Source organism: Phallusia mammillata, unplaced genomic scaffold, assembly GCF_965637545.1.
Source record: "Phallusia mammillata unplaced genomic scaffold, kaPhaMamm4.hap1.1 HAP1_SCAFFOLD_112, whole genome shotgun sequence".
Taxonomy (NCBI): Eukaryota; Metazoa; Chordata; class Ascidiacea; order Phlebobranchia; family Ascidiidae; genus Phallusia; species Phallusia mammillata.
The window spans coordinates 1-17,824 of NW_027648860.1; the positions used below are offsets into that span (position 1 = coordinate 1).

General features: G+C 38.1%; 3 protein-coding genes across 4 annotated transcripts; 1 reads left to right on the forward strand and 2 right to left on the reverse strand.

Annotated features, from left to right (window-relative positions):
* The first annotated feature begins 239 nt into the window (after window positions 1–239).
* On the forward strand, window positions 240–1,476 carry LOC145207353 (NAD(P) transhydrogenase, mitochondrial-like). Its single transcript, XM_080078675.1, has 3 exons — window positions 240–391; window positions 471–586; window positions 981–1,476. Exons 1-3 carry the CDS (start codon window positions 301–303, stop codon window positions 1,116–1,118), a joined length of 345 nt encoding a protein of 114 aa, XP_079934801.1. The 5' UTR covers window positions 240–300; the 3' UTR covers window positions 1,119–1,476.
* Window positions 1,374–5,138, reverse strand: LOC145207352 (uncharacterized). Its single transcript, XM_080078674.1, has 6 exons — window positions 5,126–5,138; window positions 3,784–4,009; window positions 3,244–3,343; window positions 2,071–2,482; window positions 1,877–1,983; window positions 1,374–1,803 (listed from the first exon to the last, which is right to left on the reverse strand). Exons 1-6 carry the CDS (start codon window positions 5,136–5,138, stop codon window positions 1,522–1,524), a joined length of 1,140 nt encoding a protein of 379 aa, XP_079934800.1. The 3' UTR covers window positions 1,374–1,521.
* A 4,746-nt stretch (window positions 5,139–9,884) lies between these two features.
* On the reverse strand, window positions 9,885–17,790 carry LOC145207349 (uncharacterized). Of its 2 annotated transcripts, none has more exons than XM_080078671.1 (3): window positions 13,979–17,790; window positions 11,561–11,743; window positions 9,885–11,249 (listed from the first exon to the last, which is right to left on the reverse strand). In XM_080078671.1, exons 1-3 carry the CDS (start codon window positions 16,087–16,089, stop codon window positions 11,063–11,065), a joined length of 2,481 nt encoding a protein of 826 aa, XP_079934797.1. In that variant the 5' UTR covers window positions 16,090–17,790; the 3' UTR covers window positions 9,885–11,062. The 2 variants fall into 2 exon arrangements, 1 of the variants encoding a protein (XP_079934797.1); XR_013853897.1 differs by lacking the exon at window positions 9,885–11,249 and adding an exon at window positions 13,125–13,242 and having other exon boundaries at window positions 11,684–11,743.
* Between the last annotated feature and the right edge of the window lie 34 nt (window positions 17,791–17,824).

Sequence of the window (17,824 nt, forward strand, 5' to 3'; positions counted from 1 at the left end):
TGGATAAATACGCGATTAATGTATCGATTCAGGAATCCGGCCCGCCAAGTACTTCATTTTCCCATATCAGGCCCGCCGACTGGAGAAGTTGCCCGCCCCTGCCGTAAATCCACACAAACATGCATATGGGGACCCATTCGTTTTTTTTTACAAAAACAATCCTATGTGTAGATCAAATGATGTGTATAGTAAATTGGTGAATATGATATAGAATATATAAAATAGAAGTATATTAGAAAGCCACCTTTCTAGTTATGTAATGTATTTTTAAGGTTTGGTATCCACCCTGTGGCAGGAAGAATGCCAGGCCAACTAAATGTACTTTTAGCTGAAGCCGGAGTTCCTTATGATGTGGTACTGGAAATGGATGAAATTAATGATGATTTTCCAGGTAAGACAGTGATTTTCAAAAATCTGTAGATGCAACTATGCTCTTGGATTGAAAAGCCTAATAAACACCAAATTTTTAGAGACTGATTTGGTTCTGGTAATTGGAGCAAATGACACTGTCAATTCTGCAGCTCAAGAAGATCCAAACTCTATTATTGCTGGAATGCCAGTGTTGGAAGTATGGAAATCAAAACAGGTACAGTAATAGGTTGGAAAAGTTATATTTGGAGTGGTTCACTGACAACTACCTATTACTTTCTAATTTACTTGGTTAAGAGTGCCGATATTATGGTAACATCAAAATCTTGTGGGTTTTGTTCTAAACACCTTGGATGCTCAGTTTATTAGCATCAGCTGGTGGGGAAACAAGTGGGCCGGTTGCGGTTAAGTATTTTAGAACGTTTGACCACAGAACCTCTGCTAGTCCCCTAAAATGGGGTCAAATATTTTAATAATCGTCGAATTGTGACCCTTGACAGACATCTGTAATTTCGGCGGGATGTTGTAACCTTGATACGATCGCTATATCATGTTAAAAACGCCCAAGACTACAGGCCAACTTAACACTTACATAATCATTTGTCTGTCAGGTGGTTGTGATGAAACGTTCTCTGGGCGTTGGATACGCAGCAGTGGACAATCCCGTATTTTACAAACCGAACACATCTATGCTGTTAGGTGACGCGAAGAAGACATGTGATGCATTGCACAGCGGCCTACAATCGTGATGGCGTACAAAATTTAGCCCTCTTTTATTGTTTTAGCGTGTGCCTTTTCTATCAACTCTTGTGTGAGCTAAAGTAATGGTTTTGAAATACTGTATGAAACAAGTAGTAAATATTTGTACTGTGTTTTATTTGATCCGCCTATTAGGAATGCAATTGTGCGTCGATTTCGAACTTTGTGCCAAGATTCTTTACCTTATACGTGAAACTTTAGCCATCTATGATGTAAACCCAACAAACGTGTGGTGTGCTGGTGAATACTTCATCATCGTGTGTTTTTATTGTGTAATCACATCGTGCTGTGATGCCAATTTTAGACCAATTGTTGATGAAATAAAACGAAATGAATAACATTATACAACCGTTTATGTCGTAATTGTGCAGGAAAAAGAAGTTAATGTTTGTTTTACCCAGTGTGTAGGTTGTGGTCACCAAAAATCGTTTGTTGGTATGTTGTACTTCCGGTCCGGTTCCTTCCACTACACATATGAGATAACACTGGCATGGAGGAAAAAACGCGCGATGGTTTTACAGAAACTGTCATCACGGTGTCTTGCACGTCACGAGTCCAAGTAGGGAAAGTCCCAAAGATCAAAGGTGGTTGCGTTTGCCATTCGGGTGGCTGACCCTCATCTGTTTCACTGTCAGAATCGGAACATAAATCCACAACTTCGACGACTGCCGAATTCTGTAACAGTTTAAATTGCATGGTTTACCACTTAAAAAACCTGTTTGGGTATAGGTTACACATTTTTCTCTACCCGGCCGTGGTTAATGCTGAACACTGATTCAATAGTAGGAAGAACTGGAGATTGAAATTTTGGCAGGAGCCACATGTCCTGAGTTGTTGATTTAGACTGTGTGATTTCTGTAAACAAATGGTATTTTCCTACGCTTTACGGTTAAAACTTTGCGTTTAAGCAAACAAGAATCATCAATAAAGTGCTTTACATACCCTTTTCGGCCAACAAATTTAAACCAACATCAGCTATGGTATCGCTTATTGATCCTGCATGTGATGTTTTCTGGCAGTCGCTTGATGTGAAAATGGAGGAAAATAAATGATAAACATCTGTTGGCGATTCCTCAGAAATAAAGCTGTTCTCGTCTGTATCCGTTTCAGACATTTGCGAACACCAGGAATCGAGCGAAGGTGGACCAAATGATTGCGGACTGTCCAAACTTCTTGCTTCCCTCCCCCCTTCCTTAAAATTGCATCTTTCTTGGCCAATGTTAGTTGATGCATAGTTTTCAAGCTTAAACGGCATGCCTTTTACTTCGCAGTCAGTTTTTTTGACAAGGCCAAGGTATGAATAAAGATCTTGTTTAGAATAAATATCTGACCCATGGGTTTTCTCCTGGCTCACCTAAAAAGCAACACAATAAACTGTTTTACCTTTCCTTTGTTTTGAAAAAGACCGCTCCGTAAAAAAATCAGACGAATCTATCATCAGATATTGTTTTTAGAATCAATATCCACGCTAACCAACAAATTTGTATGATTAGTTCACTTTGGTCATTAGCGTTTTTGTATTTGCCGCATATGCAACTGTCATGCTTGCCATTTTGTGTAATAGCATGACTTGCAGTGTAGCGACTATCAAACCGACCAGCCGCTACTAATTTTTTTCCTTTACTTCCTTGCGTTCAGACGACAACATTGCAACTATCGGAAATTCCTAGCTATATTGGACGCGTATGGTTTACGAGTTTTTTGCACCACCAACAAATACATTAAATATGGGTATTTAGGGTCAAACGTGTAAATGTGTCAAATGCAAAACTTTGATGTAAAATTTCTAAAACAGGCCAATATGAGTTTAAAAAAGGATTAAACGGATTAAAAAAGTATGGGTGTTTTTAAACACATTTAAAACGCGTTGTAGTGGTGTGTTCTAAAAGTATGTTGGACAATCACATACTGCCGAAATCTTTGGAACAGTGCAATCTCCTCGAAGTTAATCATTGGGCAAATAATATTCCAAAATTGCTGGATGCAGATTTCCAGGCATAAGAACTTTTAGAAGACATGGCAGAAACATCATTTTACCCTAGACTATGGGCGTACCTGTTACGAAGGCCTATTTGCACCCATAACTTGCAGGCTATATACGTTTAGTTAACTTACCAAGGCAACTGTTTTAAGTTTAGTTTGTTGAAACTGATATTCGTTTGTAAAAGTATGCAATGCACATGCCCCGCTTTCATTGTGCTTCTTACTCTGCAATCTAAAAACAACGTGTTATCACTTTCCATATTCAATTGATAATACGTAGTGAGACCGTGATCAATACCGCAGCTTTGTAGTTTCTTTTTTCCTATTCAAAGTACGCGTACTAGCCCATGTTGAAATTTTAAAAAAGTTGGGTCGCTTGCGGTTTCTGCAAAATCCTTGTTTCCCAACATCTGCAAAAACGAACTAAGCGTCTTATCTCTTAAGATGTGTATCTGAATGTTTTACCTGCAACCTTTATTTCGCCACTGTTACAAGATTTAGACGACAGGATTTTCCACACCCCATGTTCATCACACCTTATAAAATTTGGGCTATTTGACAGCCGAAAGTTAATACATTGGGTAAACGTCTTCAGGGTTTTAAAATAGGGAAACCTGTGGGCAAATGTAAGGTACACTAAGTGTTATTCCAACAAACCTGAAACACTATTACTTGTTAGATATCCAAGCTGTAATTTCTCGCAGATGTAATTGGTCACACTCCAACTGCGAAAACGCCTCTTCAATCAAAGATTGGTAACTTCTTTGTGGTCTTAATATTGGCTCGTCTTTAGCGTTCTCCAATCGACCGCTATTAAATGTTTTCAATTTAAAAACTAGCTTCAAACTACCTTCTTTAGGACGAACGGCTTCCACGATTCGTTGGCTGCAAAGGTCATCTGTAAGTTTAATTGTTTTTTTAATTCTTTTCGTACTATTATACGCCAAATTCTGATCTCTTATGCTTTGCAGTGACATCGATAAGTTCAACCAACAAACTGCTGTTATCAGATAATAGCTTCTTTTTTTTCACGAGGTTCGAACCCAGAACACTCCCGGGGACGAATCTCGATCAAGGTTCTTTTTTAAGTCGGTATGTTGGTCAAGCGCGCCAGACCATTCGGCCAAGTTCCTGCCCCATCAGATAATAGCTTAACCCAGCGGTTCTCAAACTGTGCGTCGCGACGCCCTGGTGCGTCGTTTCAATTTTCCAAAGGCGTCGCAGTATATTTCCGTTTCGTAACTTTTAGTTATTGTATCAATAAACACAACTTTAATTATAAGTTTCTTAATTAACTTTTATTTGCTGGTGCGTCGCAAGTCCAGAAAACTTTTCCAGAGGCGTCGCAACAAAAAAGTTTGAGAACCACTGGCTGAACCGAAACAGACAACAACCGCGATATAAAAAAACAACGCCACAAACATCATTTTAAGCAGCCCCTGTCACACCGGGTATATTTTGCTCCGAAAAAAAAACATGAACATCATAAGAATGCCAACACCCCCAAAGCACAGTGAAGATGGATAAAAGCACATGAAAGATGGTGTAGCACTTTGCATTTCACTACCACACAATAAAAAAAATTAATATAATGAAAAATGTGCATCATGAGGCTTTATATTACGTAACAATGCTGGGACAACTTGTTGTCAAACGACACCTTTAATCAGTGGCGGGATTCAAATTTTTTGTCAGCCGATTTTATCACAAAAGTCATATGTTCTGTTACAAAAAGTCCATTGACAGTAACCAGTAATGCTAACCGGTTCGCTGATCTCATAAAATTTCGTGAGAAGGTTCTGTAGAACCGGTGCGAACCGGCTGAATCCCACCACTGCCTTTAAATCAAAAGTGTCCGATGTTCAGCGTTACTCAAACGTGTTTTTCTACGATTTTCATTCCAACCTGAACAGTTGACGTCACAAACAGTAAATATTATCTCTAATATGCTATGTGATTTAATAGAACTGCATGTTTTTAGGATTGCGCAAAAGAAAAAAACTTGTTTGTATACCTTCTAATATCATCTTTGATGATCTAATGGTGATGGCAGGGACTTCACAATTTGGAGGCAAAGTCTGTTATTGGACTTGGTTACACATCTATTAAGCAATTTATGTTTATTTTAAATAAATATAAGACTAAAACTAATCAAAAACACTAAAAACGCGCACGTGTCAATTTTGTGTGTGCCAAATTTCACGCAACTTGAATCACTTACACTTACTTGTTTATTTCAAGCGACAGTAGCCTTTTCACACGTCAAAAGTTCCTCAAAACGTTTTGATAAATTCCTTCTATATTATTTTCGATAAAACACACTCAATATTTGTTGTTCTACAACATTACCAACTTTCATCATCTACGCGTTTAAATGAAACAGCGAGTGCAAAGATTTTCTTACCCCTAGTTGCTGCTGTACAATATATTTTTCTTTCATTATCACCATCAAAAATATTTGGACTTTCAAGTTAAACCACAATATGATGTGTTCTGCAAAGCATTATTTTGTATCAAAGGACATTGTTTCAAGTTCTCAAACAATGGGTATACAAAGCATCTTAGAGCCAAAATGTTTTGACGCAAATCGACTTTCCAAACAGAAATGACACTGCATGGCAGCCCAATAAAAAGGTTTAATACAACTAGTGACATAAATCAGTTTTATTCGTTTTTGTGCCGACGTCCAACGTATTTTTAAACTTTGTGTATTCTGTGCAAGGTACGCACCGTTTTTACATGCCATAGTTACACAAAATTCTTGTAGAATTCGTAACACTGGTCTTGTTGATTGGTAACATTGGTAACACTGAGCATCCGAGCATACTAACATTGCTGTCACAAATCAGGCTCACTGGAGTGGAGCACACAATCAAGTATAGATGCAACCGTTAACAAGACGTTTATTATGGTTTTGGATTTGTCAATAAAACTTTACTAACGCAAAAACGTTGGAGGTGAGTTTCCATGGCACCCCACAATAATTTTAGGTTTCCTAATTAGGCACAGTTCGACAGAATTAAAACTATATTGCATCGCTTGTTTTCATGATTTAATGGTACCGAAAACGCAGACTACATTATCAGTTTGGTGCTAAATTGTTGTTAACCAGCTTTCTAAGGGTCTTTGAGGTCTGATAAATTAACGATGAGCAAGTTTTGTTTCGAGTGTGGTTACTTAAGGCAGGGATGTCAAACTCGTGGGGGTTCGGGGGCCACATTGCAGTTGGAAAATTATGCGCATGTGATTTTTAATCTATTTTTTACACTCATACTTAACGCCTATTTTTAGTTAGAGCACTGGTTCTCAATCTTATACGGATCGCGTACTCTGACAACTTTATCTGTCGCTGCGTACCACCTAAACCAGTGGTTCCCAGTCATTTTTTAGTCGCATACCCTTTTTATAAATTGTGTAGGTATGCAGACTCCAACTGGATTTACCGCAGGTCTTTGATACTAAACATATTTCCCTTTATGGACCTCCTGAACCATCTCACGGACGCCTTGGGAGTCCGCGAACCCCAGGTTGGGAACCACTGACAGAAACCCTGTTTGAATAAATAGACCAAGATATAGGCCTACTTTCTTGACCTGGCTAGCATATTTAGCAATTTCAAAACAACGTCTAAAGCACGATCAATTGGGTCAGTTGAGTTGCGATTTTAAAGCAGCCTTAAATTATGTGTAGCAGAAAGCTACTCGCGTAGTAGCCTACCACCTAAAAAGTTCCGCCATACCACCAGTGCTGCGCGTAGGTTACAGTTAGAAGAACGTTTTTACTATCGTTTCCATTCATAACGTATGAGTTATTATTCATAAATTCAATTTCTGTAAATGACTGTTTTAAATAAAAACTTTCACTTTGAAAGGTTAGAAAAATACATTATATTTAGATAAAAATCTTACAAAATACTACAAGTGCTTGTGGGCCGCATTAGACACCCCTGACTTCATTAGTTTTTTGGTGTTATAAGACGCAGCAGCCGCAGTTAAGTAGCCTGTATAAGTCATGTTAAGTAGCCTATATTGTTGGGTTATTGATGAAGCTACATGTAAATTTAAATAACTCGCTCAAAGTAATATTTAAACATACGGGAACTTGGCCGAATGGCCTGGCGCGCCTGACCCATGTACACCTGATCGGAATTCGTCCCCGGGAGTATCATGGGTTCGAACCCCGAAGGACAATTTTCAGTTCTCGGACTGCCGACTGATTGTCGAAAAATACAATAAAAAAACCGCAGGCAACGTGTTGCAGGCTTTTTTGGCGGTTTTCCCAGGCTTAATTTGGGTGTTTAATAACATACTTTTACAGGGGTTGCGGGGACCACAAGTTGCCGACCCCTGCGGTGGGTTTTGATTTACACCAGTATCTAACTAGTGCAGCGTGAAGTAACTAATATTTTTGGTAGATTAAGGTGAATGTGATGGACGAGGATGACGTTTTTTCAACAAACATGAAAGTTAAAATATTTATTCCTGGAACGAAATTTGGTAGTTTCAACGCAAAAGTGTCGCACTCAACAGCTTAGTCATAAATCTAATATAAAATTCCTGAATCATCCTCGTATTCTCTTTGTAATCTTGACAGTATTTGGTATAGCCTAGGCCTAGGCCTACGCAGTCTTCATTTTTTCTGTGGCTTAATTAGTTACAATTAAGGCACAATAAAGTGACGATAGCCTATTACAAAAACATCGGATCGTTCCGATAATAAAATTATTTTCCTTTAACACTTTTAAATCTGTTTCTGGGGTGTGAACAAAATTTATCATACAGCCTAGCTAAGTTTACGTTTTGTGTAAATGTTTTGTTTTATTTTTTGTGTTACTAAAGCATAAATAAACAATTCAGGTATACCTTTTAAGTAAACAGGGTGCATGAGTTCGTCACAACAACTTTAAGGGTTCACCAAACCAAAAACGGTTGAAGAGCACTAGCCTACTCAATCAGATTTTTGGATAATGGTGGTGCGCGCGAACACTGGTTGGGAAATCACCGTTCAATTGTTTGTTTCGTTACAGCAAATATATTCTTCTTCTACTGCATGATATTTGAGGTGCACTTATTCAATTTCTCATCATCATCGTTTTTCTGTCCCGCTTAATCCTTAATTGAGGGTCGCGGGGGCAGCAGCTCAAGATTGAGCCTCCACACTTCGCAGCCAGTCACCACTTCCTTCAGTTCATTTAGATCAGTGGTTCCCAACCAGGGCCCATGGCCCCCCAAGGGGCCACGAGCTGTGTTCCGGGGGGCCACGGGCGTAGATTCACAAGAAACACCCACTAAAAGTCATTTTCACTTTAACTTTATTCCCGAATTTAACCGACTACTTCACACACTATTTGTTTATAGAGAGGTTTATCACACTCATTTACTCTATTAGACATGTTTAAGGCCAAAATTAATACCGCATTCCTACGCGAGATTGCTATCTACATTTTAAGGGGGCCACAGGTCCTACATGGTAACTTTAAGGGGGCCACGAGGCCAAAAAGTTACTTTAAGGGGGCCACGGTCCACGAAAGGTTGGGAACCACTGATTTAGATGAAGTCCCAAACGATTCCAAGTTAGACTTTCAACTTGATCGAGCCATCGAGTTCGCGGTCGTCGAGTGGGCCGCTTCCGTTTTGATTTTGCCAACAAAGATTGTTTGGAAAGCCTTTCCTGGCATTTCTGCTAACATGGCCAAACCATCTCAGCTGGGATCTTTCGATTCGGAGAAGTAGAGGATCGACGTTCAGAGATTTGCGGATTTCGGAGCTATAACGTACTTTGTCAAGTAAAGTAACCCCTTCCACCCTACGCAAAAACCTCATTTCAGATGCTTGTACTTGTGATCGCACCTTCTCGGTCTTATTCAATTTCTTCACAATTAAATGTGTTTTGGGGACTTCGCTACATCCGTCAATGAGAATAAGATTTTTTTCATATGAGGGAGTAATTCAGTACGTCAACATTTCTCAAACCATCGCTTCTGTTTTTGTTAGTGCGTGCAGGCCCCACAAGAGGGGGATGCAGCCGGTGCGCCGCACCAGGGCCCATGAGAGTCCAGGGGGTTCATAATTATCCGTTTAAAAATTACAGAGCCAAATATGTATGTAATTTCAAAATTGTTTCAAAACTAAAAAAAATGGGGGGTGTAACGGATGTAACTTCACCAGAAACACCCACTTAAAATCAGTGAGTTATTTTCTTTGCTAATAGGCAGAATTAAGAGTGTGATGCAAATATCTTTATTCCCTAACTCTCTTTGTCCATATTGAGGTTTGTCACGATTTCAGTTTGTTGTTTACTCTGTTCGACTTGTTTAAAGCCAAAATTAATACTGAATTTCAACACGAGTTTGCCATTTACATTTTTGCAGGGGGCCACAGATCTTACATTTTTATTTAAAGGGGGCCACGAGGCCCAAAATATAGCCTACTTTTAGGGGGCCGAAGTCCATGAAAGGTTGAGAACCACTGGTCTAGCGCATGCAGTAAAATACAGGAATTTTCGGTTTTTAAAACTCTGAAGGTTTGACGTTCTTGTCCAAGCTGTTTAATGAGTGTCAATTATCCACTGGCCAACATGCTTTTGTTTGTTCTGATTGACGAATGGACGTATAAAATGCTTGATCATCTGCGCATAAACTATAGTAGTGCAACTTAACAAACTATTCTAGAAATTACTATAGTGTTCAAGGGGGGCCTAGAAATTGACTTGCACCAGCATATTTTTCTTCTCTCGAGGGCCCTGAGTGCATGCAATGGAACTTTGGCTTAGGATATTATGGACCAGGATTGATCGTGTTTTATATTAAATGCACAAATATGTAAAGAACATCTTGCGGAAGAACTGTGGGAGATATATACAAATAAATAAAACGTATACACACTGAAATAGCACACAATCCAAACACGTAGGCACATAGACAAGAGTTTAAAACCTGCTAAACAAAATAGAGAAAACCAAAAAATAAACGATCAATTGCGTGGTACTTACAAATAAACAAGTGCATTTCTCCAAAAGCACGCAAAGAAATGGAACACTAAAACTCCATGTTTCAACGTAAATCCACTTTCCAGTTAAAGCTGGAAGACCATTAGCGCACTTGGCCCAAAGTAACACCAAAAAAAGCCATCAAAAGTCATGGGGCGACCTTTGCAACACTGGATCCGTACCATGTAATATCATGCTACCTTTTACATAAAAACACAATAACAGCGCATGGAGGTCTCAAGCAAACACGTGTAACCCGAAACCTTCGTATTGTTGCGTCACGGCCACCCTAGCAACGAACAGTGACAAGACAAGGCTGTGATGTCATCAGTCATACAACCTTGTGACGTGGGGGGCGTTGTTACGTTTCGGCCAGACACCAGTAGTTGCACAACAACGACTGTTTTTGTCTGTGCAATGCGTCACTCTTTCGTCACCCAATGTATATTTGGAACAAAGACCCATTTGGAGAAAAATCTTAGTGTGGGTGGTTCTTTGTGTAAGTACAAAGTGACATAGGTTATAAGGCCGCTGTTTTGAAATCTTAGTAGAGCACCCAAGATTGTGGATAATATTTGGTTTCACAACAATAACAATGTAGTAGTAATTGCACCCTGACATCCCTCTCATTAATTATGATAAAATGTGCCACTCATTATGTGACAGTTTGTTTACCAAATAAGGTACAGCATTATAAACACATCAAATCCAGACAGTGCAAGTCATGATTTTGAAATTTTTTAACATCATCATCATTACAGTCCCACTCAAGTAATTTGGCTTAAGCATTATTAAGTACCACACTTGCATGTCTCATTGTCACATTACACATTTTCAGACAATATATTGTTACATATTATTGGCAGTTCTAAATTCAAATTAAAAAGAGAGTATTACTACAATTGATTTAGGTATAAACCATGTTTATTGCCAGAAGATGGGCAAACATGAAAACAACAAGCTTTTACACATCCATCTGTTTTTGACATGAGGAGGTATCATCAGAAACAGAAGTATTGGAAGTGTGTACTGTTGTCATTAACACAGGTACGCTTACCGTCCCAGGAATTACAAAAGGTTTGTATATGGAATCGGCTGTTGAAGAAGAAGATATTGAAACCTTTACGTCTGACCTTCCTTTGCTTTTATTTCTAAAAAATTGTAAAGTACTTAACCTTATAAATTCAAATGTTGAAAAAATACATTTTAACAAACACATCAAAAAATGGAAAAAAATAATTTGGAAAAAAAAGAATGCATAAAGTAAATGTAAAGAAGCTAGTTATGTTTCAACTAAAAAAATAGAACTCCAAGGTCATTTACTGTGATAAATATTGTTTTTTGTAAAATTCAAATTTTGAGGTACTTCGAAAAAGGATACATGTACAAGTACAACTACAACATTGTATACATGTTGTGAAATAAACAGTCATATTAGTGAAAACAAAACTAACAAACATACTTGTGAATTTTAACATGCTTTGCTAGATGATCAGATCTAGAAAACTTCTTTTTGCAGACTGGACAGGCATAGGGCTTGATACCTTCGTGTGATCTCTTGTGGCGAGCCAGCTCATCTGATCTTGAAAACTTCCACCCACAACCAGCCCACTGACACACAAATGGTTTTTCCCCCGTGTGCCTCCTATTCATAGAAAATACACATAAACACTTTTTTCAACTGAAAAAAATGTTGATTTTAGGTTCATAGAATCCAAGGTATATATAGTTTTTGCATAACTGCACAATTTTGAACCTAATTTTACAAACCTTTGGGCAACTAACATATATTTGCAAAAGGAAAAAAATCAGGCTCAACTTGTTACCAAAACAATTGAAGTTGTGTGTTTTATTACATCATCGAGAAGTATACATATGCGCAATCATTGCCTACATAAATACAAATCACTACACCTATAACACTAGAATAGTGGTTTTCCTATATATTGCCAGTTTATTTATACTACATCATATTTAATGATGTATCACATATACCATTTACTATATTTATAATGGATATATATTTGGCACCTACATTTTATTGGGTCCCTATCTTTTTCCTGGCACCTTATAACATAATTGTTTCTGCAAGCATAATCTAATGGGTCCCCACACATATGCATATGCGATTTGGTAACAGTAAAAATAGGGCACAATCATTGTTAAACTGAAATAGTGGTTTTCCTATATATTCCATTTTACCGAAACTGTGTCATATTTACGCACCATCCATAATTGTAAGGGATATATATTTGATGGATACATTTAGTATGGTACCAATATTTTTGTGGCCTGTTATAACATAATTGTTTTTTGCAAGCAAAAACCAATGGGTCCCACACACATATATTTTGAATTCGTAACAGGACGAATGGCGCATGCATATGGTAGGTAAGAATTTGGGGTCAATGCAAAGCTCCAGACAACAGAGGTTAGCGTTGATTTTTCACGGTTTCATTTCCGTCAGCGATCATTGTCTTGCGGCATGCGAATGTTGTTAGATAAAGATATGGTGCCGATCGCGGCAGGAGGGGCCTGTCGTTAACCGCCATAAGACGCAAAACTGTGTGATACAACAATTGCATAACTTACGTTTTAAATGATCTACAACATATCTTAATTGCACAGTGCAAAAAGACTGCCTTTATGCGCGAGGCCGAGATATTCGCTTTTCAGTGGGCAGGTTTGCGCTTTTCGCGCCCAATTGGGCTTTTTCCGAAATGGAGTTGCACGTTGTTTTCACGAGGTGGAAAATGGATGAGTCCAACTATTTAAACTTTTAGGTTTCAACATTTTTTTCCTTAATAGTCCTTTGTTTATTGAATTAGGATTTTTAATCCTCACATAGCGTTCCCTGGCGCCGTTAAGTTTCTACATACCAACAATATGATTGCTTAGCTGGGCTTTTTATGTCCAAAACCTGTTCTGAAACAGTTTTATTAACGCTTTCAGTTTGAGAAGTCACGCTCTGCATGAATAAGTCGACCTACAATAACGTTTACAGCGCAACATAACTAACATCATACCATCTTAATTCCAACCAGTGAGAAAATGGTCAAGTGACGACTGCGTTCATGCGTGAAGCAGAGGCATTTTTTTCCATGCACCACTATCGTCAATCACTCCCATTGCGTCAGCTGTGCACTGAGCAAGCACAAATTTGACAAAAGACAGCATGTAAAAACATATTTGGGGCTGTAAGAGTAATTACTGAGCCGATTGCACTGAATTTTTTAACAGCCAACAAGGAGCACCCTATCCACAGCTGTTTAAAATTTCAGCAGGTTATGTCTTGTATTTCTGACCTCATTAACATGTGAACAAACAAACAAATATTTGGGGTTTAAGGGGTGAAAATGGATATATACAACTTCAAGTTACAAAATACTTTAAAATACGCTGCAATGTACCAATCAAAAAAGTATGAAACTCCAGAATCATCTGCTTTAGTAAGTATAGCTGTTTTAAAAATTTCACGTTTTGGGGGGCTGTGGATGAGCCGAGGGATCAAACGGGGTCAAAATTTACATGGACCATCTTTAGACCAATATCTATAATGTGTGTAAATTTGAAAAAGTTTGAACCAATCTTTCTTGACCAAAACGTGGGGAAAAATCTGCGTTAGATGGAAAAAAAATATAGACAAAAACAATATGTGTTCAGGGAAGGGGATCCATAATTATGAAACCCATTGAAAATATAATTGATGATTTATTACAAAAAGACAAACTAAAAATTCATTCACACAAATTTTTAAACATGCTTAAGAATATGCATCCCAAAATAGTTTAGGAAATGTTTAGTACACATGAACAAAAAAACAGTTCTTATCAAATTGTTCCAAGCCAAGTATGTCACTAATTTAGATATCCTAACTTACCTGATATGTGCTTTCAGGTGGGAGCTTTTGGTGTACTTTTTGTCACATCCAACATAGTTGCAAACGTGAATACGAAGAGCATCATCAGACACCTTCACATTCTTTTTTTGTGTTGCAGCATTACTGGAATTGGTTTGGAGGGTGCTGGGTACAGGAGCAATGCCAGCTATCATAATGCAGCTTCCTGGCTGTGCAGATATGATAGGAAGGGGAGCAATTTTAATCAAATTTTTTGGGGAATTTGCATTATTGCTTTGAATTCCACTTGTACTGGTGATAGGAGCAGTTGATGGTTCTCGGCCACTGCCATGTGCAGATGTTTTTACCTCACAAGCAGAAGTAGACTGAACTTCTGCTTTGTTCAAAGACCCAGCCATGGTATCTTGTTGTACTTGTGCAATAGACAAGGGTATTACTTTATCTTGTATGACAATATACAGTGGAGTGGTTTTGGCAATTGATCCATTACCAACTGGGGGGTTTAGTGCAATAAGTTGCGCCATCATTTCTCCTTTGTTGCCCACTGCAGTTTTACTGTCTTCAGACCAGATTTGGCTACCTGCTTCAGTGCCCACTTCCAACTTTTGTTTGTTAAATGACTTCTTTTCATATTTAAATGAATTATCTAAGTCGTATGCACACTTAGAACATAGTTTTAATGCAGATTCAGAAAAAGTTTGAGAACATTCGCGAACTTTGCAAGCAGCACATACATCCACTTCTACTTTTCTGACCGTGCTGCTAGGGCAAATGGCTGATGATAACTGCAGATTTTGATGACCTGTATTATTTAATAGATGATGCAATAGCTCTACTTTATTATCTTGTGAATTGTTGCTATGTGTTAGGTTGGAAACATTGGTTGGATTTAAGTCACTTAAACCACCTTGTTTTATTTTCGAATCCCCAGAAAATTTGTCTTGGACAACTGAAGAGGCATAGTTTGAATAACTGCTTACTAGTTTACTAGAAGCTTGTGCTTGATCATGGAGAACAAAATCAATTGTTCCAGATGAATTTCCCGAATTCACTGTTGCTTCACTACTGCTGGTACTTAAAAGGGTTTGAAAAGATGTGGAACAATGCTGTGTATTACTTAGAAAATCAGTGGAACTTGATTCTGTACTTGGTGACATGTAAAAATCCACACTATTAGAATTTCTTTTTTCAGACAAGTCTACCATAAACTGTTTTGTGTCATCCACTGGAAGACTTGTTTTTTCATTCTCTGGACTTCCCAGATCAAACTGTGGTTTCTTGTTGCTGAAATTGTATGTTTCTTGATTTTTTCGCTTTACTTGATCCAATGTTTTGTCAAAATCATTCAGCGCATTTGCTAAACTGCTATTCCTGGGTATTGATGACAGCGATTGATTAAGAGTACCGAAGAAGGATTGGTTTGATGCTGTAATCCCAGCTTCTTTATTATCCCTCATTAAAGACAATGCTGGACCTTCTGCAATTAATTCATCGATTCCATGTTCTGCTGTGTGAAAAGACCAAGGAAAAATGCTTTCTTTTGAACCAGTTTTTGTAAGAGCATTTTGGGACATATGCATTTTATTTATGTTCCCTATTGAAGGAGTCACAACAGAAGTTATAGTAACTGGAACTCTGTGTTGAAAAGGAGTTCCTGAAAGGACATCCTCAAAATTTGCTTCAACTCTGCTTTGAAATGACTGGGTCAAATAGATTGATGGTGATGGTGGTGTCTTCGCCGGTGATGGGGTTGATGGAACATTCTGTAAGACGGAAAACCTGGCCTTTGATGATGGAGCAACTCCAGAAATTTCAAGAGAAGATTGCTTGTTGTCTAACTGTTTTGTATTAGCAAACTGAAGAAGGTGATCTTGTTTAAGACTCACTCCCTGAGAAAATGAGGAAAACCTTGGACTGCTATCACTAAATAACTCTTGATTGTGAGTGACTACTTGTTGAGTTGTATGTAAAGATTGATCAGTCCCCAAAAGAATGTCAAGAAGCGCATCATCATTGTCATGAATTGTATTTCTTGATGTGGGATTGTGCAGACTCCCTTCAATTGTCTGTTCACCATTTCCAAAACTTTTAGCCATAAATTTTTTCAAAGACACACATTTGTTACCTATCATATATCATATCATATTTTATTTTCAGTTGCGTACGCGGTAATTGCATGCAAATGAAATATAATAGGCAAGCAACTGGTGGATGGCGAAGGGACCATATAGGTCATCGAGACCTAAAGAAGGTTTAAGTTTTAAAATTAATCTGTGTGTACAAATCAATTCCACAAATAACCCAGATATGCACTTATTTTATTATAGCTGGCTTTGATAATTGAAACAAAATACAGACTTTATCTGACACGCACACTGCATCTCGTAACTGTGTTTTGTAGTCAAAACTATTCCTGTCATTAAAACAAGATGTAAAGTTTACACAAACAAAATTGTAAGAGTATAGATAAAGTATATAAACTAAAAAACGTAAACACGCGACAGAAGCTATTTGGTTTTATTCCGTCAATATATCCAAATTTTTAAAATCGAACACTTGCTAACAACAAATATGGCGGGGGGTGTTAGGTGGGCGTTCCCAAACAGCAAAGCACGCAAGTCAAAAGTTTTGTTCACAATAAATTGAAATCATTGACTAGCACAACTCTTTTCATTTAATTGCACTCACATTTTAACAGGGCGACCGTGTTCGTCTAAACAAAGCTTTACTGTCCAAAGACTCACCAAGTAATACAAAGCTTTTTACAAATGAAAGTGGCAGCTGCGAACGTACAAAATGACCCTTTTCACCGTTACGCGTGATTGATTTACACGTTTAGCATGTGATGTAAAACAGCCAATCAGACCTTGCATAAATTGGGATGGTCCAACGTTGATTGTTTATCAACAATGTGTTTCTGTTAGCACGGTACACAACCAATGTGCATTGCGTGGAATCCAAAATTTACGAGGATTGCCCCCCCCCCCCCCCAAAAAAAAACAAATTAATCACATTGCTGCATTTCTTCCTAAAAGCATTACTTGTTTAATACTGTACTTTACTTGCAGTTTGATTACTGTATTTTATTGTGAAAGTTTCTTTCGCCATGTTTTACCCATAAAACTTTTCTGTTATCCGTTTCAGCAACGATTAAGGTTAGGAAATAAATTATTGCAGAGGTATGACACTAAACTCTTTCGCTACCGTGATGTGTTTTTTATTTGCAATCAGAACATTTTTGACTGCTGGTTTTACATGCAGGAAAAATAAACCATTCCTATTGTAATTACGCCTGAATGGCACATGCTGATGTTTAGTCTAAGGCAGTGTTTCTCAACCTGGGGTCGCAGCCACCAAAGGGCACTTTCGAGGGGGTCGCGAAGACGCAACCCAACTCATCCGTATCATATAAAACTTTCCCTGTGACTTCTGTTGAGCATAGTAGCTGACACGACCGTTTGATTTAGAACAGGCACAAAAATATTTGCGATTGTAGCCTATACTTCTATAATGGCGGTTTTTGGCTATTCCTAACATAAAAAACACCAAATAGTGAAATGGTTAGTGAAAATGAGCCACAAACACAAAATTAAGGCTTTCTGAAGTAGAGTACAGCAAAACGCTGAACTATTGCAACCACGTTAGATTGCAAATGTGTGATGAACACAATCAACACATTCTGGCAGTTAAACTTCTTGTGTGCGTGTGCAAAGGGGTTGCATGGTGTTCGAAAATCTCTAAAGGGGGTCGCATAGTTAAGAAGGTTGTGAGCCACTGGTCTAAGGTGTAACTGTGTGCTATTTTAGAACTTCCAAAGGTAAAAAGTGGAGTCACATTTTCATTGCAAGCTTTTTCAACTATTTTATG

What these genes read in the sequence shown, in the direction of transcription:
- LOC145207353 (XM_080078675.1), top strand. Translation starts at nt 301, where the DNA reads ATGCCAGGCCAACTAAATGTACTTTTAGCTGAAGCCGGAGTTCCTTAT. An exon ending in AATTAATGATGATTTTCCAG is followed by an intron (nt 392 to 470) that starts GTAAGACAGTGA and finishes CCAAATTTTTAG; the next exon opens with AGACTGATTTGGTTCTGGTA. An exon ending in AAGTATGGAAATCAAAACAG is followed by an intron (nt 587 to 980) that starts GTACAGTAATAG and finishes TTTGTCTGTCAG; the next exon opens with GTGGTTGTGATGAAACGTTC.
- LOC145207352 (XM_080078674.1), bottom strand. An exon ending in ACAGCTTGGATATCTAACAA is followed by an intron (nt 3,344 to 3,783) that starts GTAATAGTGTTT and finishes CGTTGTTTTTAG; the next exon opens with ATTGCAGAGTAAGAAGCACA. An exon ending in TCAGCATTAACCACGGCCGG is followed by an intron (nt 1,804 to 1,876) that starts GTAGAGAAAAAT and finishes AAACTGTTACAG; the next exon opens with AATTCGGCAGTCGTCGAAGT.
- LOC145207349 (XM_080078671.1), bottom strand. Translation starts at nt 16,089, where the DNA reads ATGATAGGTAACAAATGTGTGTCTTTGAAAAAATTTATGGCTAAAAGT. An exon ending in CACCTGAAAGCACATATCAG is followed by an intron (nt 11,744 to 13,978) that starts GTAAGTTAGGAT and finishes TTCTATGAATAG; the next exon opens with GAGGCACACGGGGGAAAAAC. An exon ending in AAGCATGTTAAAATTCACAA is followed by an intron (nt 11,250 to 11,560) that starts GTATGTTTGTTA and finishes ACAATTTTTTAG; the next exon opens with AAATAAAAGCAAAGGAAGGT.